Source organism: Hippocampus guttulatus, chromosome 2, assembly GCF_054856545.1.
Source record: "Hippocampus guttulatus isolate MCC_2025c chromosome 2, RoL_Hgut_1.0, whole genome shotgun sequence".
NCBI classification, from domain to species: domain Eukaryota; kingdom Metazoa; phylum Chordata; class Actinopteri; order Syngnathiformes; family Syngnathidae; genus Hippocampus; species Hippocampus guttulatus.
Genome location: NC_141262.1, coordinates 19,240,545 through 19,267,509, shown reverse-complemented (window position 1 = coordinate 19,267,509; position 26,965 = coordinate 19,240,545). Strand labels below are relative to the sequence as shown.

The 26,965-nt window shown below is 41.9% G+C and overlaps 2 protein-coding genes across 2 annotated transcripts in view; both read right to left on the bottom strand.

The window, feature by feature from the left end:
• Positions 1-12,958, bottom strand: part of drp2 (dystrophin related protein 2) — a 154,808-nt gene extending 141,850 nt beyond the window's left edge. Inside the window, exon 1 of the mRNA XM_086100896.1 lies at positions 12,711-12,958. The gene's annotated coding sequence lies outside the window, so the exon portion shown is untranslated. The remainder of the gene's footprint in view (positions 1-12,710) is intronic.
• Positions 12,959-14,620: 1,662 nt separating this feature from the next.
• cenpi (centromere protein I) lies at positions 14,621-26,192 on the bottom strand. Its single transcript, XM_086105995.1, has 20 exons — positions 25,964-26,192; positions 24,808-24,945; positions 24,265-24,383; positions 23,971-24,078; positions 23,829-23,877; positions 23,652-23,698; positions 23,188-23,277; positions 22,600-22,731; positions 22,235-22,378; positions 20,108-20,228; positions 19,808-19,902; positions 19,581-19,698; positions 19,119-19,183; positions 18,855-18,964; positions 18,342-18,477; positions 18,091-18,215; positions 17,683-17,731; positions 16,987-17,202; positions 15,132-15,173; positions 14,621-15,046 (listed from the first exon to the last, which is right to left on the bottom strand). The coding sequence occupies exons 1-20, from the start codon at positions 26,133-26,135 to the stop codon at positions 14,906-14,908; spliced, it is 2,217 nt and encodes a 738-aa protein (XP_085962121.1). The 5' UTR covers positions 26,136-26,192; the 3' UTR covers positions 14,621-14,905.
• Between the last annotated feature and the right edge of the window lie 773 nt (positions 26,193-26,965).

The following is a 26,965-nucleotide window of genomic DNA, read 5'->3' as shown; positions in this document are numbered from 1 at the left end:
TTCAATACAAATGTGAGAAAACGGGCAGCCCGGTGGTCCAGTGATTAGCGCGTTGACCTCACAGTGCAGAGGTTGTGGGTTTGATCCTGGCTCTGGCCTCCCTGTGTGGAGTTTGCATGTTCTCCCCGGGCCTGCGTGGGTTTTTCTCCGGGTACTCCGGTTTCCTCCCACATTCCAAGAACATGCATGGCAGGCTGATTGAGCACTCCAAATTGTCCCTAGGCGTGAGTGTGTGAGCGGATGGTTGTTTGTCTCTGTGTGCCCTGCGATTGGCTGGCAACCGGTTCAGGGTGTCTCCCGCCTCCTGCCCGAAGAAAGCTGGCAGAGGCTCCAGCACCCCCTGCAACCCTTGTTAGATAAAGCGGATCGGAAAATGGATGGATGGATGGATGGATTTGAGAAAACAAAAGCTTAAATGACGCCTTGGCTGACAAATAACATTCAGCATCTTTGTTTAATTTTTTTTTTTTGTTTCCGCTTTGTTTGAAACCGCTCCTGTGATGAACAGCTGCATGAATTTACTCTCTCTTTCTCACGCACGCACACGCACCTTCTCTATACCACGACAACGACTTGTGTCGTTAATGGAGCAAGCCCGACTGAGCGCTACCAAATGGAAGCAGACAGAATTAATTGCGCTGTGCCATCGCTGTGCCCTTTTTCTCTTTTGATAAATCTGAAAGCTGCCACGAGCCGTGCAGATGGAGGAAAGTGCAACTTTGAGAAATGATCTGGAGACGCATGGTGCCTGCACACACACACACACACACACACACACACACACAGAGGCATGGGAAAAGTCTATTATTCGGCCCATTTCCATTCAAAGCGAGGCACGGACAGCGTCGCTTTACAGGCTAAGGACTCAAAAGTGGAGCGTTCCTGTGGTGCTCAATTACGCCTCAGCAGGAGGAAGTTGGCCTCGTGGAAGAGTAATGGAGACATCATTAGCTTCTTGTCTTCAAAGTGGAAGGCCCGTTTCATATATTGTCGCTAACAAAAATGAAAGAAATAACTTGAAAAGGCATTTTGGTTAGGGAAATACAACCCCAATTCCAATGAAGTTGGGACGTGTTAAACACGAATAAAAACTAAATACAGTGATTTGCTAATCATGTTCAACCTACATTATATTTAAACGAATACACTACAAAGGCGAGATATTGAATGTTCAAACTGAAATGTTATTGTTTTCAGCAAATAATCATTAAGTTAGAATTTTACGGCACCAACGTGTTCCGAAAAAGCTGGAACAAGTGGTAAAAAAATTACAGATTTTTAATTTTTACCCGAATATATCATTCGATAGAATTTTCGGTAGGATGTCAGAATACCAAATTATTTGATAGCTGCAGCCCTTAGTGACCTGTTTTTTTTAATCTAGTACTCCAACTAACGTAGTACTAGAACAAATAAGTGAAAAAATATTTTCAAGATGACACAAGAGTGGACAGTTAAGGATGCTGAGCAAGCAATTGCATCAAAACTGCATTAAAAAAAACTCAATGTGACACAGTATGACAACATGACTCCGACGAAACAATCCCAAGTTGAGATGTTTCCCCCGAGTGAGGCATGTTCCCATCCAATTAAAAGTCAACATCAGCTCAACACGTACATTTGCATTTCGACACGCTGTTGTGAAAGAAAAAAAGAAAGGCTGTTACGCCTCAAAATGGGAGAAAACCAGAGACACAAAAGAGCAACAACACAAGGTCATCTGCTGCTTTGAAGATACTGCTTGTCACTGTCAAACCCGACCTTTATACAGGTTACCGGCGTCAAACCACCACCAGTCTATCGTGTATGATGTGGTTGCAATGTTTATGTTGGAAAAGGGTTCCCTTAAGTGTTTCTCCAGCACCTGCTGCGTTTGCTGGAAAAGTGAAGGTGCGAGGTTGCCATGGGGGTACACAAACTGCTGTGTGTGTGTGTGTGTGTGTGTGAATCCTACCGCAAAAAATAAAATAAAAATCACCATAGGTGGGCAACTATTGAGCTGTGTGTGTCAATTGGCAGTTCGGCGCTGAGACAAAGTAGAGACGCCTACAAATGTGTTTACAACAAGAATGAAAGGAAATAAAACTGCACATTTTTTGAGTGGCCATTTGCTGAGGGCAGTATAAGGAAAAAAAAAAAGCGATGCACTTTGTGATGAAAACTCCAGTCAAGTCAGATACTGACTTGTTTTCTGAGCCCTCTGGACTCCCAATACAGTAATACTACACATTTTACAGTGGCCTTTTATAGTGGGCAGCTGAAGGCACACCTGTGCTATATGTGTTGCACTCAAGGACTTTTGTTCCTTCCACCCCAACACGCACAAAAAAAATCTGCCCATTTTTCTCTCTGTGGTTAAGTCTTTAGGTTGCACTGCGTGTGGAAATTGGTAGACCAGATACTAAACCCCCCCACCCCAAGATCGTAAAGCCACACATTTTAGAGTGCCCCGTTATTGTAGGCATCCATGGGAACACTTGTGCAATAACCATGCTGTCTAATCATCATCATCATTCTGTGCCACAAGTGTGACTGGGATGGATTATCGCCACAAATGAGAAGGGCTCACCAGCACTGATTTTGACAGATTTGTGGAGAACATTTGAGAGAAAGAGGAATTTTATGTCGTTGATGCTGCTGCATTGTTTTTGGTTGCGCTTTATTGGGTGTATCGCGGTTATTAAGATGAAAGTTGGTGTGAATATTGCCGCGGTGACAATTTCATTTAAATCACGGGATGAATAAAGTATCTATCGATGAACGGTCTCCTTTGATTTAATGGGAACAGTGCAGTGGTGGCACAGGAGATTGGAATATTACGATGAAAATAAAAGTGGAAATAAATGCAATGAAAAAAAAAATCCAGACAGGGGGGAAAGAAAAAAAAAAAGGGTGAATTAAGGATACATGACCTGAAAAGCTTCTCAGTGGCAATAAGGCTCACGGAACCATAGGAAGCAGCCGCTTGTGAAGACTTCCTGATTGCAGTTTGCTTTTTAACTTGAACTCATAAACTGACTGTTCAAGTGTGTTTCTTGTCATGTCCGTCTGGTAACAAGTCTGCAACCAACAGAGATTTCCTTACATCCATCGATCCAGTATAGTTTGATCCTTATTAGGTTGGCGATTGAGTTTGAGGTTATCTGGACAGATGACGCCCTGGACTGGTTGCCAGCCAATGGCAGAGCATATTCTCAGTCTCTGAGACTGCAAAGGAAAATTAGGTTCCCCTAGAAGCCCCGCTCCCAAACGAAAAAAAAAAAACTGAGAAAGCCACACATGTGAGCGGATTCGAACCCAGGACTTCTTGACCAAGGCAGACATGCCAACCACTAATCCACTGTGCTACCCACTGCCCGTTCAATCTCAATCATTGCACTCCAAGAGTGTTAAAGTTTGATATACCGGCACAGACAAAAGCTTGTTTTGACAGCAATTAGGCATATTTCTCAATTACATACCGCATATTCACAGTGATTATAATAAATTGAATAAGCAAAGGGTTTGGATTCATTTGCATTAAGTACCAACAACAACATACAGTAGCGCATACATGATTCATGGAATGCTTAAAATTCAGTGAGGCAAAAGCAATTTTTTAATAGTTGGAGAAATCCCCGCTGACATTTATGCTGCATACAGTACAGTATGTGCATACACTTGAATAGATGTCGCTCCTTGTGGCCTTTCACTGCAGCAGCTAATGGCTTTACTACCTCATTTGAAGTCGGAAGGAATTCAAACACGACATGCAGTCTACTCTCTAAAAATCATATTTCAACATGGATAATCTCATCCAGCGGTTCTACTTGGTTAATCAATAAATGAAATACAATTAAATGGTAGGGCTTCCAATCAACACTAAAATTGTTTTAAAAAAAGTTTTGTGTAGAGTATTCACAATCACATTTTTTAAGCTCAATACACTCACATATAAATCCAGGCCAACTTGTACTTTGCTCTTGGCAGAAGTTAAGAAAATAGCTGATTTAAAATTTTTAAAAAAGTCTGGGAGTTGAGCCAATGAAAAGGATAACAAGAGCTAATCTGTATATGACTGCAGCACTGTGTGACGCTTTCCTCGCCGTGGACATTTCAATTCATTGCTCACCTGTCCGCACTGTGAAACTTTAATCGAAGAATCCGACTCATCGCGCTCTGGAAATGTTTTTTTTTTCTGTGCCTCCAGATGGAAGGTACAGGAAAACCCCTCTGCACACCTGCATAGTTAGCAGGCATCTGGTGAGGGCCCCGTGTGGGTATTTATAGTATACAGCAAAAGGCCAAATTTAGAGTTGCACATCTTCAGTGCAGCACCATGTTGTGCTGCAATATGCCAGGCAGCACTCGTGGTCGGGCCAAAAGGCTGAGTGGATTCCGTGGGAACGATTATTCAGGAAGGTCAGGGTCTGCCTGAGCTTTGGCACCATCTTTTAGTATCGTGATGCCAAGGAAGTATGTTGAAGTGAGTTTAATAGCTTAATTTAGACAAAGATAGTGCTTTGCTACCATTTGGTGACATCTTGGTTCCTTAGAACCATGCTGAAAGTGGATTGAGGAGCTCCATTGAAGCAATAGTGCTTTGCCACTATCCTGTTTGCATCTTGGTGCCATGGAACTATGTTCAAGTGAGTTGACAGGCTTCATTTAGACAAACATAGTGCTTTGGTAACATCTGCTGGCATCTGGACACCAAGGAACGATGTTGACTGAGTTGACAACATTCATTTAGGCAAGCACTGCTCTGGTGGTACCATCTGGTGTCATCTTGGCACCAAGGAACTACATTAAAGTGATTGAGGAGCTTCATGTAGTCAAACGTAGTCATTTGCAGCCACTTGATGGCGTCTTGGTGCCAAGGAACCATATTGAAGTGAGCTAAGGAGCTTGCTTTGGAGAAACATGGTCCCAAGGAACTAGGTTGAAGTGAGTTGAAGAGCTTTAGCTTTTTTTTTTATCTCATCCACAAATGTTTTGCTCTGTCTATTTAAGAATAAAAATCAAATATGGCCACTTAGCACCAAAGTTTGACAACTGCGGCCAAGGAAGTCAATCATAACCCACGCAAAGCTCTCGTCTGCAGCCACTTTCAACTAGCATCTTGTTTGCACTAGCATGCTATCGTTGGGAATGTTCCATTTAAAAGGGGCCCTTGCTGCTGATCCTCACCCCTCCCATCTGTGCCATTAAAGTCCCCTTCCCACGTTGTGGGGCCACGTCAGCCTTGGACATCACGGCCGGAGCGAGACCCCGGAGCCGTGCAGTAAATAACCAACATAAACGCAAGCCAGACACAGAGCCATTTCATGTTAATAGAAATGCGTCGCTTAGCGGATCCTAAATAATAGCTCACAGTCCCTGTGGCCAAGGAGACCGCATGCTAGGTAATTTATGGAGTTGGGAAATGGATTTTCTATCAAAGTCCCCAGTCGCACCTGTCTCATTTTTCTGTTTTGGTATGTCACAGCTCACCATGGTGGGCAGGTAAGGAGCTAAAGTAGTAGCTAAAGTATTCATACTTTGGTCTTAAGTACATACATAGATTCAAATCCTGCACCTACTGAAATGAAATGTAGTTCAAAACGAAAAGGTAAAAAATGTCAGCTGTAGATACAATCATAGTACAATACCGATTTTTGTCCCTTGGTACACGGAGATAAAGAAAATCTAGGTAAAGCTTATTGTGCCCCAGATCGCACATACAACAACAAAAATCAGACATCAGAGATTAACAAAACAATTTTTCTCATCATTAACTGTATATAATACCTGATCTAAAAATAGAAATACATATATTTTTAAAATGTCATCTTAAGTATTTCATTTTTATTTAGCCTTTTCATGGTAATGCGGTGAGTGTAGGGGCAGCACCCGAGCGCCCTCTATTGGCCAGGAGCCACTCTTCGCCATTTGCAGCGGTTGAAAAAAGTAATGAACTTTTAACAAAGGAAAGAGTAAAAAGTACAGACGCGTTTTCAAAAGTTGGGATTAAAAGTAAAAAGTCATCAGAAAAACAATACTCAAAATGTGGTTGTACCTGCAAATTCTACTTAAGTTATTAAGTATTGCTTGGGCAGTCCGGTACCTAAATGCTAAAATATAATGCAAAAAATATATAGTGTATAAAAATAAAATAAAAACAGAATAGCTCCTGGAAATTAGCACAGATCTTGACATAACTATGACTATCTGCTGTCTTTGTTGACAGTTGTCTGCAATATTTTGGGGGATCCTCAAGGGGATACTTTCAACTTCTTGAACGCTTTCTTCCTACCTTGGTGCTTCGTTCTTGTTGCTGCTTGCTTTCAAGGCCGTGTTAAGTCTCCGCAGATTAAAGCCAACAATCTGGACGTGCTCTACATTATCATGGGCAGCCTCTGCTGGGATTTTGCACTGTACAAATAGAAGCGGGTTCACTGAAAGACATTGAATAATGAATAAGCTTCCTTATTTTTTTAACTGCTACTACTAACTCTCATTTGCCTCATTATGCGCCATCTACCCACCATCAAACATCTCGTTACGCGCCATGACAGTCCAGCCAAGCGCGAGGGCCTCTCGCCATGCGGCGCAGGGCACGAGGGATAACGATAATCAGCCCAAGTTACCATCGTGCTGACTTGATGCGGGGAAACACCGGGATGTTTGCAGATGGAGGGATGAACACCAACCACACAGCACAAGCGGCAGCAACCTATTAAAGTGAATTAAAATGTGTTCTTTAACCCTTTTGTAAACAAGAAACAAGAAAACATTCCTTAAGGCAGGAGAAACAAAAATCAAATGTTTGTAAAAGTGGTTTGTTGTCTGATTTTCTGGCTTTTGATACACCAGCTGTCGTTGAGCCAACTTTTATCTTTGACTTGAAAGCAAAAATCTAAGACACATGCGCTGAATAAACATGTCAGGCTCGACCTGTCACGATACCGTAATTACTAAATCGACTTATCATTTGGTGAGAAAAAATGGACATGATAGTTATGGACTCGATAAATCGTCGTTTGCACGTGCGTTTGTTGACATACGTCATTCACTCATCGCTACTCCTTCCTTTTGCTGTCTCACAATTTCGCTGCGGTGGGAGTCGACACGCACGCATGCGTCTTTTTTTTTCTGGCTACAGCTGTATTGTGCCGCTGTCTTGTTTGTCGCAAAGAGATTTACACATTGGGTATTTAAAACAACCACATAGCTTCACCCTACGAGGTCCATTTCGCTTCATGCTAACAAAAAAAAACCCCACAAAATGCCGAAGGAGGGCTAACAAATAGCAGAGGGGGCGCCAAGCAACCCATTCACAAATGGCTATTAGAATACCAATGGTGGAGCAATATAGGTAGAAACACTAAAATTACTCTTTTTTTTCCTTCTTTGTACATGTCTTTGTCTGCATTATACTTCCCCCAAGTGATCAAGGCTGGATGTATGGGGTTTTTTTCCTACAAGTCCTGTGATTGACTGGCAACCAGTCCAGATCGATCACTTCTGTCCCGAATTAAAACCACTTGCTTTTTTTGCTCTGACATATCCCAGCAATCCGAGTAATTTCCCTTTGCAGTCATGCATTTCTAATTTAAATCACCCATTTACAGAAAAAAAGTACTCCATCTCGTGCATATTAAGCAGACATATTTGTCACTTCGAGCGATAAAAACAAACAACGCACATATTGGTGGCAAGAAGCCGCTTCCAAAAGAGAAGCAAAAGAGCTCTATTATTTCTGCGGCCGAGGCTCCGCTGGGAATGGTGTACATTAATTGTAATTGAAATAATATCCACTTTAAACAAATGTCAGTTGCCCTAATTAAACCTCAAGCTACGTTAATGCAAATCATGTTCGCCCAATACAGAAGGTGACATCAGTTAGGTCAAAGCAGGGCGTGGCTCGGGGCTTTGATGAAGGGGTGGGGTTACATGTAATTAAATCACAGTTTGTTGTACTTCTCAAAATCAAAGTGATTACTGGGAACAAATTTTGACTTGGTTAAAGAAATGATGAAAGATGGTATTTGATTTAGAAGGACACATTTGATTCATTATTTTCCTAAAGCTTATCTGCTGATCGCTTTCAGAATACTCTATGGAAACTTGCCTATGCTGTTTTTGTGCTCAGGCCAAACCCATATCTGAAATAAAATATTACTTTGGCGCCCTCTGGGGGAAAGCAACTACGTTGAACTCGGAGGAGGAACTTCATTTAGACCAGGGGTGCCCAAGGCCGGGCCTCAAGAGCCCCTATCAGTCTGTTTTAGATGTCTCCCTCCTCCTCCAACACACCTGATTCAACTGATCTGCTCAACAGCAAGCACTGTAGAAGCCTGATAACAATTCGCATCCTTTGAAACAGCTGTGTTGGAAGAGGGAGACATCTAAAAAGGCTGGATAGGGTCGTCACCATTTTTGCCAGAGGCATGTCGTAGCTGTGGTTCATCTTTCGCCTTTTATCAGTGAGCTTTTCAGACATAGGCAGATGAAAGTTTCCTTAAGAAGTCAATTTTCCCATTAAATGTGCCCTTTAAAATTCCAACTTGACATCACCCCTTCTTCAGCTAAATATGGCCTAGTAAGAATGCAAGACATCACTATAGCAGGCGGATGGATGTTAATTCATAACGCGCCAATAAGTAACACAGGACCCCGGGCAGACTTAAACACAGGATGACATTTTCAGCTCACTCTCTTGAATTAAGAAAGAAAGACAGAAACCAAAAAAAATGGGAGGGAAAAAAATAGGCCCATGACTATCCTTAATGTATTCCCTACATCATCTAAATAACGAAAATCCCGTAAAAGACACTAAGGATTCATCAGAATGGAAGACCATCTGTGAACTTTTTTTTCAATTAACATTCATGCATTATTCACTGACAAATTAAGAAAAGGGTCTCAAATGCCTCACATTGTCAGGGGTAATGGCACTCAGGAGAGCGCAAACCTAGAAAAAAAATAACCATTAAGCTAGATAAAATTGCACACCTCCACACTTTAAATGGCCTTCTACCATACTGTTGAACCTCCTCCTTCAGTTTTGTGTATTATTGACAGAAAATGTCAAGAAATGCAATCAAGTGAGAATAAGAATCAAACATCGATGCTGAAAATGCTTCTTCTCTTCAGAAACCACACCGGTTGCTTTAGAGCGCCTTGTTGTTGGCCAATGAGTACATGCAGAGAAAAGTGAAAGAGCAAGAAGGAGGTGAGGAGTGGGCGGAGGGGATCCAACTTCATAGCCAGCATGTGTACAGGGCTTCAGTCTGTCAGGACCACTTCAGTTTAGAGCGCCTCATGACAGCAATAAGTGTGTGGATGACTTACAGAGACAAGCAGAAGAGCGAAGCTGTGGGGGTGGGGGGGGGGGGGGGGGGGGTTCTTTTAACGAGTCCAACTTAACAGCCAGCTTGGGGATTCAGGTTTCAAGATGGTGTGGCCACTTTAGAGTGCCTTGTTGTCGACCATGAGTGATGCAGAGAAAGGCAAAGCGCAAGGAGGGGGGATTTTTTCATTCAAGTTAACCTTGACAGTTGGCAGATGGGCAGGGGCTTCGGGATGGCATCTCTAAAATCGAGGTGAATACAAAAATGTCACGCGGAGATGTGCAAAGGTGCAAAGTGGAAGGAGGATTTTTTTTCTTACCGAAGTCCAACTTTACAGCTAGCATGAGGACAGCTTTGGGATGCCGTGGTCACTTTCTAGTGCCTCGCTGTTTTCCATGAGTGTGTGAATGTTACACAGAGAACGGTTGAAAAGTGCCAGGGGCTTTGGGTGGCACGGTAAGATAACAGCCAACGTTTGTAGTGGGCTTCTGGATGTCATGGTCACTTGGGATTAGAGTGCCTCGTTGTTGGCTGTGAATAGGCATTCATTTTTTCAGGTTGTAATTGGGGTATTTGACTGGCAGTTGAGCGGACATGCCCACAGCATCTGGGAGTGAAAAGAACGATCTGATCTGATTTTTCACCATTTTTAAGACTCAAACACACAAACACATCAGCAGGGCTAGGCTGCTATTCTGCTCTGTTCTTCTAAAATAAGACTAAAAAGAGGACCAGCAAGCATGTCAATGGAGCAGGTAATGACAACGGAACATTCCGCTAATCCTTTTAGCATCTTTTGCAATTACACTTCACAACTGTTTGCCGTCATAGGTGCCTCCTAAATCACAGCAACACAATGCGCATCACACGGAAAAATGGAAATGTCGTCCTCTCCTGTGAGCCACATCAAAAGACATCAGGGAAATTATCTCTTGGGGAAAATCACCGGACATTACGTTATTTCAAATGATAACAATATGGAGAGCGCGTGTTACCAGCATGGCGAGTTTGTTCCGTTTCTTTTATCCTTCTTGGGCCATTTAGGGGCTTCATTGCGAGGAAGATGAAAGAACGCAAGCGAGGAGGAGGAGGATGCGTCTGATCCCAGCACCGACATGACTAAACCTATTCGATTAGACTCTAATGTTAGACAGAGCAGCAAGAGCAGACGTATAGAAACAAAAAGTAAATGCACTATTTCACACTTTTGTAAATATTTTATTGTGTGTATGTTTTACTGGGATAACACTAACGAAATGACACTTTCCAACAATTTAAAGTCATCAACATACAGCTTGCGTCTTAATATAAATTCATTGTACACTCAAAATAACTCAACACGCAGTCATTTATGTCCAAAGAACAAAAGTGAGTCCACCCCTAGGTGAAAATGTCCAAATCGGGCACAACCCCATCCCTGGTGTCACGTGCCACTTTAAGAACAATGGTGACGGGATGGTGAAAAAAATGGTTCAACTACATGGCTTGTCCTTTGGTCATGGAATTTAGAAATGTGTTGGGCTGTTCACACCTCAGTGAGGATATTAGTCCAAAACGAATCCAGCCATTTAATCGCCCTTCAGATTTGAAAGCGAGAAAAGCCGAATGGCTGGGCTGCAGACTTTCTAGTGTTGGTCATGATGGTGGTACTTGGAGAGCTTAGTATTTTGTGAAGTGGTACTTGAACCGCTGACCTAGGCTACAACAAGATCACAAACACCCTCTTGACACACCTGCTCCCCATTCACACCTGACACACTGATGAGTAACATGACACCAGGGGAGGGAAATGGCTGATTGGGCATAACTTCGGCATTATCACTTGTGTAAATGTACTAACTTTTGTTACCAGTGGTTTAGACATTTTTATAGTTGTGGATTGATTTATTCTGAGAGGATACTAACATACACTGTTATTTTTATGTACAAAATATCCCTGGGTTTATAACCTTTTCCCCCCAAAATATGATTCCAGCATTTTCACAAAGGAGTCTATGTACACACTTTTGTTGCAAGTGTTTTAGACATGAATGGTTGTGTGTTGATTTAGTGTAAACTGTATACGGTAAATGAACAGTTATGCAAGATGGCCACTTACTAATTTGCATTGTAAGAAATTATTTATTCACTATTGTTCCATGAAAAGATGTAACACTACAAAAAAAAAATGTGAGGGTTGTACTGACTTTCGTGAGCCATTGCATGTCTTTTAAAACGCCACAGCCGATTGACTCGCTAGGACAGTGGAGGCTAACCTCTGGCTTGTGACATCATGTCATACAATTCCCAAAGTAAGCATTGTAAAACCTCAGAGGATGTGCTCCAAAAACCTCAAACTATAGCCTATTATTTGGCCCCCTGGTATAAAAATCCCTGTATATACCCCATGGGGTCACGCGGTCACTCTTTTTTGTTTGTTTTCAAGAAAGTAAGGGGAAGCATTGGAATGAACTAGAATGGCACTCAGAGGAGCCGGAACGTCTTCACAATCTTAATTTGGATTAGCACCAGAAATACTCTTACAGACTCCCGCCTACTGCATATGTCTGTTGAGTCATTCAGCTTCCTGTGTTAAGATACTGAGAAATTAAGAAAATTTACCTAAAAATGTACCTACAACTTCAAAAGCCTAGTAGATTTTGAGGGAGGCAGGGGCGTTCCTTTACCCCCCCCCACACACACACAAGGCAGAAAATTAAACATTTTGAAAGGGGAACAAAAATAGCCAGTCAAACATCCACCCACCCCGTCGACTGCTATTATTTAGGCGGCATCATACTCATGCACTCACTCGAGCATCTGGCGTGCAAAGGCTCACTAGGACATGCCCCTTAAAGGCACACCTCAACACACAATCACACTAATGTGTCATAAAATGTAATTTATTTGCACTTCAGCCGATTCATTCCATTCCATTATCATTTTAGGATGCCTAATTGTTTAATGCAATTCATTGATACTGCTTTATTAAAACAATGAAAAAAATACTGACAGGATGTACCTCTCTATTTAGATATTGATTTATGGGCTTGGTTATGGAACACATTCAAGTCGTAAGTCAAGGTACTGTGCGCGAACCTGAATATTCGCCCAACCATACTCCACAGTGACCCCTGCGTTTGCTTTTTACTTTTATTGCTTGTTAAAATATGAGACAAGCCCTCCCTGTTTGGGGTGCACCATTCATGCCCTCACGTAGGCAAATTTCTGCTTAATTGCAAACTAACAAGGCTGCCAACTGCGAAGAATGACCAAACTGGGGCACAGCTCATTACGCTCGATTCTTTCCACCTAACATAAAAAAATGTCAAAATGCTATTTAAAAAAATAATAAAACAACCGTTTATCAAGCAGGTGTATTAAAAACTCACTTCAAACAAGAAGAGCCAGTCTTACCTTTTGCCTCCGGTCCGAAAGGTTGTCACTCAGGTGGTAAAGGCAAAGCTCCCCCGGCGATGTTGATTCCCAAGTGGCTGCAGCTGCGGAGAGAGATCCGGCGGGGGTGGAGGTGGACGAGTGAAGAACACCGGAGAGGAGCGCGGAGAAGCAGCTGCGGCCAGCGGCGGCGGCGGTGGAGAGCGTGACATCAGGGCGCAGTTCGTCCGCCGTTGAGCTTCATCCGCCCGGTAAATGTCTGGGCAAAGGGACGTCGTCCAACCGTCTGCCCGCCCGCCCGCCCGCCCGCCCTCCCTTCTTTCCTTCCCGCGGGTCAGAGGCGAGAAGGTGTTGGGGTGGAGAACAACGCGAGTGGCCCGGGCACGGTGCGTCACGAGCTGGGATGGAGCAAGGCGGTGTGTTTCGTTGGCGTCTTCACTGCAAGTGTGCGCTCGCTTTGCCAGCCGAGAGATTTACAACTTCCAAGTACCTCCCACACTTGGACGGATTCACTCATCCGTGGGGGCTGTGGTGGTCGGCCATAAGAAAGAAAATCTGGAACTAGCTAGTGCATGGCATCAACAGCACTGAATTAGTTGTGTGGAGTGGGGTAATGTTTATAATTTCGTTGTACAGTACTGTATTATTTATTGTTCGGCTTGTAGGGTTGGACATGATTCTCTTGATAGGTGTAATAGTAAGTAGGCAAAAATTGTTTTATTAATATTTAGTGTACTATTTCATTGTATAGTAAGCTCAGCTATTTGCATTTTTTCTTTTTTTTTGGGGCGGGGGTGGGGGGGAGACCATTTTAGTGCAAAACGCGTGTTGGTGGTACATCCCTGTTTGACCACCCCTTGTCGGTCTTTGGCCACCATCACGAGGGAATCGTTTGGATATTTGTGACTTTTTTTGACATAGAAGCAGCATTCTTGGACTCATTGACATTCTGCAACAAATTATTTGCACTGGATGCATGTACGAGATATTGATGATGGATGGAATGAAGAATACGTTCATAACTTATCTGAATGTAATTTATTTTGAGAAGCTGCACTCTGTCATTAAATTAATTCTGCTAGTCACGATCAATCAGTATAGCAAGTAATCAACTTGGCTGAGAAGTCATTGTTTATCATACCATCCACAGTCACTCATAATACCAAAAGGAACAAACCGGACTAAACAAAAGTTTAGAATTGTAAATAATTAAGAGCCTTTTGTGTCATTCTGCTTTTTAGATATGATTGGAATGAATGAGCCATTGATCACACTGTGCGAAATGGCGTTTGGCCGTCTGTGACTATTGACCACTCTGATTGGCTGTTAGCTAGTGAATCAGTGCACGAGATAGTCAACAAAAGCAAAGCAACTGCATAGAAAATTGAATTATATAGTAATTTAATATTAGCAAAACATTGCTTATTACTAAGACTTGTTCATGCTTGTTTGTGAGTGTGATGGACATTGTTCTGTACAGTATATGTGTGAATTGTATTACATGAAACCCTGACTGTGCATAGTATGATAATGCTCAGACAGTCTACCTTTGACAAATATTAAGTATTACTCTGACCACTCAGCTGGAAATACGGGCTAAGCCTTTGACTGCATAAGTGTCCGCCATCACTATTCAGCACCTTACTGGTTCCCTGAGCCCATTAATAGTCGGGTCCACTGTATTTTCAATTTTCTAGCTCCCTGTCCCCACCAATTGCGGGGTCCACCGTATATTGTATCTCAATGCAATTATTTTTACATTCAAATTCTTCTCAAAATGTACAATTATAAAGTACTTTGATTACTTACAGAGCAATAGCTAAACCCATGCTTGTTTTAATTTATAAAAAAGCAACAACAACAAAAAGGACAAGAACCTTCATAAGCAAATTAAAAACCTAAGTGCAATCAGCTCTACCTACAGTCTATCATTTTCCACCAGCTTGATTTTATTTACAAGGAAAGTCAGGATTTCTTATTCTTAATAGAATGCAAAGGAGGCAAAATATGATGCTGTACACTGAAAAGCTGCTTTGTATTGCAAAAAAAAAAAATGTTAGTAACCACCGCAGTCAATAGACACGCGGTGTCATTAAAACTTGCCAAATGACAATTAATTTATTTACATAAAAAGAAACTTGCAAGCAAGGAAGCCTGCTTGAAGAAGTGAATGTGATAAAGTACACACAAGTCCTTTTATGTCCTTTTTCTTCTGGCTACAGCTGCATTGTGCCGCTGTCTTCTTTGTCGCCTTTCACCGGTTGCCACCGGTTGATGTTGGTGTGCTTAAATAGTTCCAGGCCATCGTAGCCCTGCGAGAACAGATACTCCACGTACCAGCCCCATCGCTTGGCATGCTGCAAAACACGCGCAACCCCAGTCACACCACTTCCCATGATCACATATACAGTAGCAAACCTCTTCGCTGACGAGTCCTCGTACCTTTATGGAGTTGAGATCCAGTTCTTTTCTTTCAGGCCAACACTAATTATGAAGGGAGAAAGAGAGCGTTAAGAAATCCCAGCATGGAAAGCCATTCAATGCTCAGTAGTCCATGTACTCTACAAGCTCGCTCTTTGTCCTTGCTCGTAAAACATTTCTGCGCACTACGTTTTTTTTTCCTCCACTATTGTATGGCTCAATGACATTTCTGTGCACTGGTAGGACAAGTGTCTGACTAAGATGACATTTTTGCCACTACAGTATGACATTTTGGCACACTCATAAAATGACAGGGGTGCAATATAACGAAAATGTCCTAGTGATTTTTTTTTCGCCCACTACTGTAAGACATTGTTGCGCACGAGTAGACTGATAGAACAAAAGGGGACACACAAGTAGAAATTGTACTCGTGCGCTCCCGTTGAACTTTGTTATTAGTGAGGCAACTCTGTCACTTTTTACTGGTGGTTGTGATAGCATACAGTTGTTAACTAGTGCACCGTTTTGCCTCACAAGAAACATATAGCTTCTCAGCGAGTTCGTCCTAGTTGTCCTCCTAGTCCGCAGAAATGTTGCACAGTCTCGGAAGATAGTAAGGGGGAAAAAAACGTCACTGCTAAGAGTTTTTATTCATGTGCTGAGGGACAAAGAGCGCATTCGTAGGATATGGACTAAATGCTCAAACCGCTTGCCAAATTCAGCGGCTCACAGCTGGATGTCCGCATTGGGACAGAATCAAAAAGGGCTTGTGTGTATTATTAAACGTGATGAAAATAATGTCTCATGCTGCACGTGTTAATAATGCAACACTCACCCCTAATGTATCTTTCATACAACATACATTAATACCTAATACCACATCCATCTCACTTCAATTGAGCAAAGTGTGGCACTAGTTTGGGGAAAAAATAGTGGCAGATGAAACTAGAAAGGTCATCGAGAACCACATCGTCCCACCAGGCGTCTTCCAGTTGTTTATATTATGTACTCACGACAGACTGTGACTCAAGGCACATTACTTGACCCGAGTGCTGTTACGAAAGAATCGACAAGCATCGGTACAAATGCTTTTGTGATTGCTCTTGATTTAGTCTGGTATGATTTTTTTTTCCTCTGGCCAAAGATGTGTGGTTTGGTAACTGGGTGGAAATGTATGACCCACGTCATGTTGTGCCTCTTTCAGCAACATTTGAATTCTCAACTGAAATGTAACATTTGGATTAAGCCTGGGTCAGTTGGTCATGTCTGCAGAGTGGTGTACAGCCATTTACATTATTTGATGTTTTAATTTGTGATACATATTTTATCACAACTGCACTGTTATGTGTGTATGACATGGCGACATGCACGCGGCATGCGAAAACCTTTACAGCCAGCTTCACTTATTTCATCCACAGGTACATATGAAATTGGAAACATGGTTTAGTATTGTTATAAAACACAATGTATGTGTGCTGTATTTATTTTATTTTTATGACTTGGTGGCAGCTGGCTGTCTCTCGTTCGCTTAAAACCAGGAAATGGCCAAATGCAGTGGAGTGCCTTGTCAGAACAATAAAAGAAACACCTACATCTGTCAGCTAATCATGTGACAGTGACTTCACGGCCCTGCTCGGCCTACCCTCCAGAACAACGTTGGAAGAGCCTCTGAGGAACGGTTCCATTGTAATCACACAGCCACGAAATATTGTAATGGAAAAGTGACCTTACAAAAACACATCATTTGAACCTGAGTAAAAATGCGACCCATATTCTATGGACAGACCTTGCTAGTTAACGTTTATAAAGCCCCTTTGATCTAAAATGACTTGTCAAACATTGAAAGTGTTCCCTTGCTGTGGAGGCGGACACTCACCTTGTGGTGGAAGTCGATGGCGTAGCTCATGAAGGCCGGGTGATAGACGAGGTCGAAGCTGGTGGAGCACTCGGGTACTTTGCTCCTCTGCAGCAGCCCCTCGTCCAGCTGCACGTTGACGCCCGACTGGAATGTCTTGTCATTCCACAGGAAGTTGACCATGTCAACTACGTAGTGGTTGAAATCGCTGAAGGTCTGACGGCTGATGCTAAAAGCCTGTCAGAGGAGGGTGAGGCTGTTTATTAACCATGTCAGTTTGTTGTGTTGATTTATTCTATCACCACATAGAGGGTGAGTTCTTCTTCATTTAAGAAACGGGTTTTTTTTCGGGTGAGAAATAAAGGCTGACTTGACACATGTTTCAAACTTCAAAGCCTTCGGTTGCGCTTGAATTTAAGTCAACAACTTAATGTTTGGCTTGCGGAGCAATAAAAAGGTCACATACGTTCTTCACAGAACCAAAAGCAATGTCACCCAACATGAAATGAAGAACTAATTAGCAGTTGATAATCAGCTTCTTGAATACAGAAGTCCAAAAATTCACACATAATGTTTTGAGTATATTTTTGGTTGGTGTGCCGTGAGACTTTTCTCCTGTAAAATATGTGTCTTGGTTCAATAAAGCTTGGAAAATACTCCTTGCATTGTGCGTATGTACTGTAAAGTAGTTCGAATGAAAGTAGTCGGTGTACCTACCTCTGTGATTTTCGACTGGCTTTTGGCAAACGCCAGGTTCACTTTGTACCTGACAAAAAAAAAAGACAAAGTCATGTCAAATGTCATGGAGAGCAATTTGCTTTCAGCAGCGTGACAATGTTGAGCAATTAGTTGGACTTTCTGTTGCCCTGACATTTTCCCTTTTCGCTTTGGCAAAACTATTACAGAACCTTGTGCAGAAGTTAATTAGAAGGTACTGTAAGCTATTAAAGCTTTCAAAAATCGAACACAACAAGATCAAATGGAAGGGAGCGCCGGGGTATTTTGCCTCCGCTCATTATCATAAATGATAGATTAGCATTTAAGTGCAAAGATGCCAGTCCACCCCGGTTCTGCTTTGGTCATCCAGTTACGTGGCGCTACATTAATGCTGGTGAGTGCGTATACCTGTGCATGATGTAGGCGAGGCGGTCCACACTGACGGGGTCGGTGGCGAGTAGCGCCGGGTAGAAAACGCCGGGCGATGGTAGCACGACGAGTGGGAGACCGTACTTCAAAAACATGTCGCATACCTGCAGAATGGTCATGAAATTCAGTATATAATAATTCATGTAGAGTGATACCTTGACTTCAGAGTGTTTTGGGGACCAATAGAGCTGCAGATCAAAAGACCTCTCTGATCAATGAGCTTGCGTTACCGTCTCATAAAAGTCCAGGATGAAGTTGAGTAGGAGCGAGTGGCAGCTCTCCAGCTGCAGCCCCACAGTGGCCAGATGATCCGCAAATTGCACCAGCTGCAACACGGAATCCTTAAAGTCCGACAGAGTCATGGATCTGTAAACAAAATGGAAAACAGTTGCAAAGCAATAGTAGGATAGTAGACCAACAGAGTGCGATACAGTATTAAGAAACTCATTATCGAATCCGTGGTTTGATGGTTCTTACAAAAAGGTCACTGAAACTTGATACCCATTTTGTAATGAGGCTGTCCCCCTTGAGCAAGGCACTAGGTGACTCGCCCATCAACTGATCAACATTGACAGGTTGGCGGTTGTATATTATTCCCGGCACTGAATATTGGATTTCCTCACACGGGACTAACAAAGGTTGTTTTTCTCAGTAGGAAGGCTGGCCGTGTCGATCTCCAGGTGACAGCTTTTCCTTTATTGCCATTGCGGATTTTATGCTTCAGCCCCCTTCATGAAACTTACATGGAGGTGTGGCTGCTGATGCTGATGTCCACGTCGTCCTCCAGTGCGTACACCGAGTGCCAGGTCAGCCAATTCCGCAGCATAACGTTTAGACATTCCAACAGCCCGCACTGAGAACACACACACACACACACACGCAAGCACGCGCAGACACACGTGCACACACAGGCATACAGACATCAGTCAAAACTAGCGCTATTAAATCACATAGGAAAGTGGTTCTTGGATGTAATGGCATCAAACAAACTGGAGCAGAACACGTACCTTGAAAAATGGTGAGGACGTGAAGTACAGCTGCTTGAGGGGCTCCAACAGAAGCTGTCCCATTTCTGAAGAGGCAGAGGTAAGTAAGTCAATTTTATTTATGTAGTGCTTCTCCCAGAAGGGACTCACAAAGTGCTTTGCATGGTCAACCGTCAAACACAAATTTCATACAATTTGTAAAGAAATAAAATTACAGGTGCCCAAAATGTCTACAAAAGAGGCAGCGTTGAACTCAAGTGGGAGTTGCAGCTCGAGGAAGTAGTTGACATAATCAACACAAACAAGCTTCTCCGTTTATGACTTGGGAGTTAGGCTGGGCGAAGATCAGACACATACATCTGATGGCCGGCCGGACTACACTGTCTAAAACGCTATCTTAGCCATAAGATAAGCACAGCATTTTGTTTTTGATGGACGTACAGATATGTGTTTAAAAATGGCGAAAAATTATCATGAACCTACTGTAGCTCGGCACCATGGGAATGTTGCTCAGCAGGCCGAGGATCTGCGGTCGCATGAGGCATCCGTCCCAGACAGTTAGGAATTTGTAAAGAAACCCTTCAGAACTAGAAAACCCCTCCTGGTAAAGATATTAAGACATAACATAAATTTGTTTAAAAAGTAAAATAATGAATAGAAAATTTCAAGATGGCAAAATGCACGTAGATGAGAGGCACAGAGTGGTTCACCTGTAGAAATTGGTGTGCACACAGCAGCCTGTTCAAAAACTGCAGAGCCTCGTCGGAATTCTGTGTTGCGCCTCCATCTCGACAAAACAAAAATTCTGAGAAGAGAGTGAAAGGTATCAAATTTTAAAAAGTCCATCACGTTCCAGATTCCACATGTGTTTGTTTCCTGAGCTTCTCCTCTAACTGCTTTTTAAGCTGATGCTAAAAGAACGTACGAGAGCCACGGTCCAACTGCCGGTTAGCTTAGATTTGGGCACATCTCCCTGACAGGGGAGCTGTCACACTTATCTACAACCTTACCTTCTCGGAGTGCGTAGCCAAGCCAGAAGTTGAGGCGGAGGAGGCCCGACTCCTCCTGCACACAGTCCAGGTAGTGCAGAGCCACACTGGTAGACAGCAGAGAACCCATCTGAGCTGGCAGCTGGTGCGGGGGTAAAAGGGAGCCAAACATAAGCGAATAGGAGATGTGTGACAAGTCCCGACCTTGGGGCCACAAATAAAAAATTAATATGTAGAAAGGCAATGACAAATATGCAACTGTACGCATGAAGTTAAATATTGCACCACATGCCCTCAAAGGTGGTCTATTAGTCACCTTTAATTTGCATGAAGGCAGCCTGATTCAAGATTAAAATCACCCAGTAGACTTTTTTTTTCTTTTTAAATAATTTTCACAGTGCAAGCAGTCTGCTACTTCAATAATCCTTCATCAGCCTGTAATCCGAATAACTCACTCGGTGGGAGAATTTATACAGTCTCGTATAATGTGTGAACAGCTGCTCCCTTCCCCTCCACCGTGGGCACTTTGTTAGAGTAATAAGCAAATGACAATGAAGTGGGGAAAAGAATGGATGCAGCTCAACTGTCCTATCAAATGGTTAAAAGCATGATGAGGGGGATTCATTAGTGGTCTATTGTGAGGAGTTTGATCAGGACTTGACTGATTTATTATGGCCATATGTACAGGCAACCAGCCAGGACAAGTAAATGGTTGAGAATTTATGTTTCACGACACAAAATGTGTGAGCCTTAAAACATAAATTTGATTATTAGAACTTTATATGAGGCTTTTCAGCTTTTACTATTCCTTCTTCCTGGCCTACTCTTCTTTTTCTCAATTTTTATGGGGCAAATAAAAACAATCCACTAAGTAGAATAAGGCTATTAAAAAGAAAGTCTGATACTAAGTGTAATAAAGAAAGTGGTGGGCAGAATACAAAAACAGAGACACAGCACCACCGTGTGGATAGAAGCGTGCATTGCACAGAGAAATGTACAGTCAAGAGATCGCAATTTATGATGTATCGGCGTTAGTATAGTGTCATAAATGGTGCGATATGCAGTGACACGAGCAGGCACGCACAGCAACTACCATGCTGTTTTTCATGTAACTGTTTTATACACATGGACTCGAAGTTTTTTTTAAACAAATATTTACTGTAATTGTGACTTTTGCAACTGCGTTGGTGAGTGACTAAGTCACATTGTGATGTACAAATTCAGGTTTCACTGTTTTCGTAGGAATAGAATTCTGTCACACCGTACTTTAACTACAATGGAATTGGAATTGGTTGGCTGGTCTCTCGATGCCATCAACAAAATTTTCTCGATGACAAGAGCAGGCAGTGGGGAGCCTACTTGCCCCTCGGGGACTTTTGCTGGTGGGTACACCCTAGATCCTTGGAGGATTCTTTCTGACTTCCGGGTTGAGTGAACGCTGGCGCATTTTGGCTGCCGCTGCTCAACCCGTATTGTTTTGTGTTTTTTGTTATTGTAGAGTGTCCTTGGGTGTCTTGAAAGGCGCTTATAAATAAAATGTATTATTATTATTATTATTACATATACATACATGCATACACACACACACACACACAGATATATATATTTTTGTAGTAGAGTCACAAAAGACAAAAGTAATTAAGCCATCCAGCCATTCAAGCACAGCTGTTGTCAATGTCAACTGGTGGCGCTTTTAAAGTTAGTTTTAGTTTTGTAAACATAAAATGTAATCTCGTTTAGTTTTTGTTTTTGTCAAGCATTATTGTTGTTGGGGGTTTTTTCGTTAACGAAAGGAGCAATGTCAACCGGTGGCGCTTTTTAAGTTCGTTATTTTTTTTTTTGCAAACATGAAACTTAATTTCAGTTTTCGTTTTTGTAAAGCATCATCATTTTTTTTCATGGATGAAAATGTTTACTAAATTTAAGTTTCAGTTATTTTGTTACTTCTCTGTACGGTAACTAAAATAACCATGGTCTCACGTCAGTAAAGTGGTCACCTATTCAGACCTTTTAAAAAGTTATTGAATTGATTACTGAGGCACACAACGTATTCACTAGTGCTGTCATGTCCGCTGTATTAAGTAATGTCCATGTTAATGTGATGGTAGCACCTGATGTATTGCAGTAAGTTTGCATGTCACTGTGTACCTCTATGCGGTGCATGTTCTCCAAAAGCTCCGCAAAGGAACGGAGGTGCGCCAGAGGGACCAATTTTCGGTTGGAGGGCAATTCAGCCTGAGACTCCTTATTAAGAGCACAAGTCAGCACTGGCAGTTCCAAATGGCAATGTTTCTGAAAGAACAGCACAACGGTGGGATGAGGATTAAATATTTATGGGCAAGGATTTCCGCAAGCGCTTCTTCTTTCGTTAAATAAATAATTGCGGCGGAGTCCATGAAAAATATTGAGAAGATGGTGGCTTCACATTCAAGGAGATGCGGACTTAAAAGTTGCCACAAAAATTACAGCCAAAGCAATTTGCGTTGTGAGGTTGAGATTTGGAACCTCCATACCCTTTTCCTTAGGTTGCTCTGATCTCTAATGGTGAGGGTCACACCGGCACTGGGGGCGATCGCCGCACTGTTCTTCTTCTGGACAAAAGCTAGCGCCGATTTCCAGGGCGAGTTGTGATTCCTGAAGCCACGCTGTGAAGAAATATGACAGAGGACATTACACATTCTTTTTTTCTCTGCGCACGACCTCTTGAGATCCACTCATAATTAGACCCGCCTTAATATAAAATATAATTATGCCATAACCCTTACATGCAGCCTGTAACCTGATAACATGATAAGCTGTCCATTGTAGTCACCGCTGTCCCTGAAAAGGTTAATATGGCTAGATGATAGCAATGCTCAGTTTTGAATGATACTATCAGTTGGGTTCGAAGGGGTGGGAAAAGTACATTCTATTTTCCACATTTATTATTGGATGTGGTTGGCAGCGGTGTAGAACCAAAGACATTTTTCTAGCTTGTTTAGCTATGGGACAGGGGCTTCTATGGCATTATGCTAGCATGGACACATTTTTGGTCCACTTTTTGAAATGTGTTGTGCACTTAATGAAATAGCCATTGAGTGTTTAACATGACATGTACGAACCTTCATTCTGGACGGAACAGAGAGTGTCACCAGTTCAGGGCAAAACACTTTATATAGGGACAGCAGGTGCAGAAGGAAGGGTTGTTTTCCCTGGGAAAACATAATACACATACAAATAGGGCACATTTCTTATTTATTATTGCCCATTTCAATTCTGTCGCTACCAAAAAAAGCCACACTCTCAGATTAGGTGTGGAGCCTTACCGCTTGTCTAAAATAAGAGTTTAAAACTTGTAACCTGTAGAAGGAAAGACAACATAATGCCCAGCCCGCATCTTTAATAACAATTAGACATTTTCTTTTCCAGGAGATGCACCCAGTTTGCCTCAGTTTTTGGCGGTTCCTTCCAATTCTCCATAACAGTCCTTTTTATTTTGTTTTCTATTTTGACAAAAATTATAACACAGCAATAATATTACGTTTTTGGGTGGCTCTAGTGAACTACAAATGATCGTCGCACTTACCAGTCTGGCTTGTAAATCCAGTAATTTTCGGACTCGAAACACTCGCACTGCAAACAATTTAACAAATGAAAAGAAACGGTTAGTACAGCAAAAAAAATGAGAAAAAAAAAGATGAGGAAGATAAGGGAAAACCTTGCTGGCAAAGACGACAGTCATCAAATGTCAGCATTGACTTACCATTTTGCTTTGTGGTTAGAAGGTACAACAGGTGGCAGATGAAGGGACACTGGAACAAAATTAGAATACAAAGTGACTGAGCGCTTGGGAGTGTTCCGTAAGCACTCAGGACACTCAAACATCCAAGTAAGAGGACACATACCAGGTTTTCCTCTGTCACAAAGCTGAAAATAAAGCCATAGATGGCTCTCAGTTGATCCTTTGCGTCAATCATGTCAAACACTGTCAAGACCCACTTGACGAAAAGAACCTACAAATAGTATGGCAGGGCGTTAAAATACCAGTCGGAAACAAAATACATTAACATACTTTATACAGCAAGGTAGAGGTCAAGTGTAAGCGCTATTTAAGGAAGCGACTTTTGACTTGATTTTTTGGTTGGATTAGATGATTAAAAGACAGAAATCACCCTTTTCTTTGTAATTATGTTACTCACTTGTGTACTAATGGGTATTTTGGAGACACCAAGCCAAGCTACAGCTCTGACCACGGCATCCTGAGGCACCACTGTAGCAGGGATCAAACACTTAAGCACTCGGGGACACAAACTCGTTCCTGCACACAACAAAAATCGGGGGCACGGGAGGGGGGTATTTTGGATGAAATTCTTTTTGGGCCGTATCGCCTTATAAATTGAATTGAATTAAATACAACTTTATTGTCAAATGTGCTGTACGTATGTGTAACATACAGCACAGATGAAATGTCTTCCCTCTCAAAATAAAATAAATCAAGATTATGTTTTACAATCATCTGTCATCATTAGAGTGCCGTTAACAGTGTACCCTCCTCCACCACAAATACAATGGAATGTCCATTTTCCAACTGAGGTATTCATCAATATCATACATATGTGCTTGTGTGTCTGTTTTGGTCTATTGACTCTCAGCTGCGAGATGGCTGAATATCCCCAACCTGATGAATAAAGTGCAATATTATATATCCATCCATCTACTGTTCCATCCATCCATCATCTTACCCATGCGAAGACTCATGGCAAACTCCAGCATCACAGAGATGGCATCAGGTGGAAGTCCTTCAGCATATGCCACCTTCTCCACCACCACCAGGTTCCCCTCAAAGACATCATTGCCCATCACAGGAGTGCCTGCCTCAACTAGATGAAGAACAGGTGGTATCACAGCGGGAACACAAAAATGCAACAGCAGCAGTCAGTCACATCAGTTACACTATACGGACAAAAGTAACAGACCACCTTGGTGTCACGCCTAAAGGAAGTGAAAATGGATCTAGCATTAATGGGGGACTTTCTACGAGGTTTGCATATATCTGAAGGGATTTTAATCCACATTTTCATTTCACATCAGAGGTCATGAATATCATATCTTGCTGTCCATCTCCATCCCAAATATGTTGGGTGGGTCAAGGCTCTGTGCTAGGTATTCCACCCCCAAACTGTCCAAACACAAAATGAAAGAGTTAGTTCTAGCTACTTAATAGATTGATAGGTATGTGATGCTTTTGATCATGGTGGGTCAAGTAAGAGTAAACACACACCAGTGTTAAATACTTCAAATAACATGTTCGATAAAGTTATGATCTTTTCTGTATATAAAATAAACTACCTTTTAAATAGTTATTTTTTTATTGTTGTGTATTGTGGTTATTAATGACAAGTTGTCTTAAATGGGGCAAATAAAAAAAGGCTTATTAACACCCATTCGCTCCCAAAGACATATTTATATGTCTTTTCACGCTCCACACGTTCAACCCCAGATACTTATGTTTTTTCAATTTTTCCAAGACTTAGGGTGAAAAAAAGGGGGTCTAGAATTGGCTGGTACGTACTGACAAGTTGTCTTAAATGGGACAAATAAAAAAGGCGAGTGGATGTTGATTATTATTATTATTACACATGATACTACACGTTATCAGCTACGACATTTCGGTTCAGTTAAGTTCTAGATACTTTCATAACAAAAATCCAAACTATGTCTTGCTACATTAAACTAATCGGGTGACGTCACCACACCCACGGTCAAACTCTCGTGTACACAGAAGCGTTCAATGCCGAACACATTCCAATTAACTTCATGTTTTGATATAAACCCCAGTATTCACGGCAGTTCACATGTTCCCGTAGAAAGAAAAAACAGGGAAAAAAACAGTCCTACCGTCAGAGAAATACTTCACGGCCGCAACAAACGGGTCCTCCGCCTCATTTTTCCGTTTTTCTATTTCGGCGATTCTGTGACTTCTGTTTAGGTTCCGATTGGACACAGGCTGGTCGTTTGATGATGTATTGATCGAATACGGAGACTCCGATAAGTATTGCATCGTTTCCATGTCTACATTGCTAAAAACTTAATGACACGAAGGCCTCCTTGTTTTCCACCATTCAAAAAACTCAAACGCTCCCGCGACCGTTTACTCTGCGCTTGCGCAGTAGTGTACATTTGCCGAGGTGCATTGTTGGTAATGCAGTACGTACGGAATTTCATTCCCAAAAGTAACGACGTCATCTCTACTTTTCAATTTAATTTATCTTTGTTGAGCCATCTTGTCACTTTTTTTCGAGTGCATATTTCTGAATTTGGTATTTATATACCTGTATTAAATATTAATTAAAGATGGTACCACTGTACCAACAACTTAGCTGCAACTCTGCAAGTTCGCACAGGGGGCCACATCCGGCCCGCCCACATTCTCAGACTGGCCCTCATTATGCTTATGAAGTTTAAAGTAAAACGTAAATATGCTGTGGTTGACTTGCGGCGACTTTCGATGTATTTAACGACTTTTCCGAGCCCTCATGCAAATATTTACCCCCAAAGAGTCGAGCAAAAATAAAAACAGCTCTCCCAATGTTATCAACATTCCTATTTCCTGCACGGTGGGGATAAGAGGGCCAAGATTTTGTCTGATGCTGTACACAAATCTAGTTGCAGATACTGCAAATGCTGGGCATTGTATAAATATTTACTGTACAGTATCATTATAAATTAGTACAAATTACAAATTCAATTTTATAATTGAAAGTGTAAAGTCGCAATTTTAATTTTATTTCTGATTTGTATGTCCTAATTATAAATATACAAATCATATCAACACACAAAGCAATTTATTGAAAAAAATGTTTTTTCTAATAAAAAATGTGTGTTGACAAAGTTGGGGTT

What these genes read in the sequence shown, in the direction of transcription:
- cenpi (XM_086105995.1), bottom strand. Translation starts at nt 26,135, where the DNA reads ATGGAAACGATGCAATACTTATCGGAGTCTCCGTATTCGATCAATACA. An exon ending in TCTAACCACAAAGCAAAATG is followed by an intron (nt 23,699 to 23,828) that starts GTAAGTCAATGC and finishes AATTGTTTGCAG; the next exon opens with TGCGAGTGTTTCGAGTCCGA. An exon ending in TGGCTACGCACTCCGAGAAG is followed by an intron (nt 19,903 to 20,107) that starts GTAAGGTTGTAG and finishes CTCTCTTCTCAG; the next exon opens with AATTTTTGTTTTGTCGAGAT.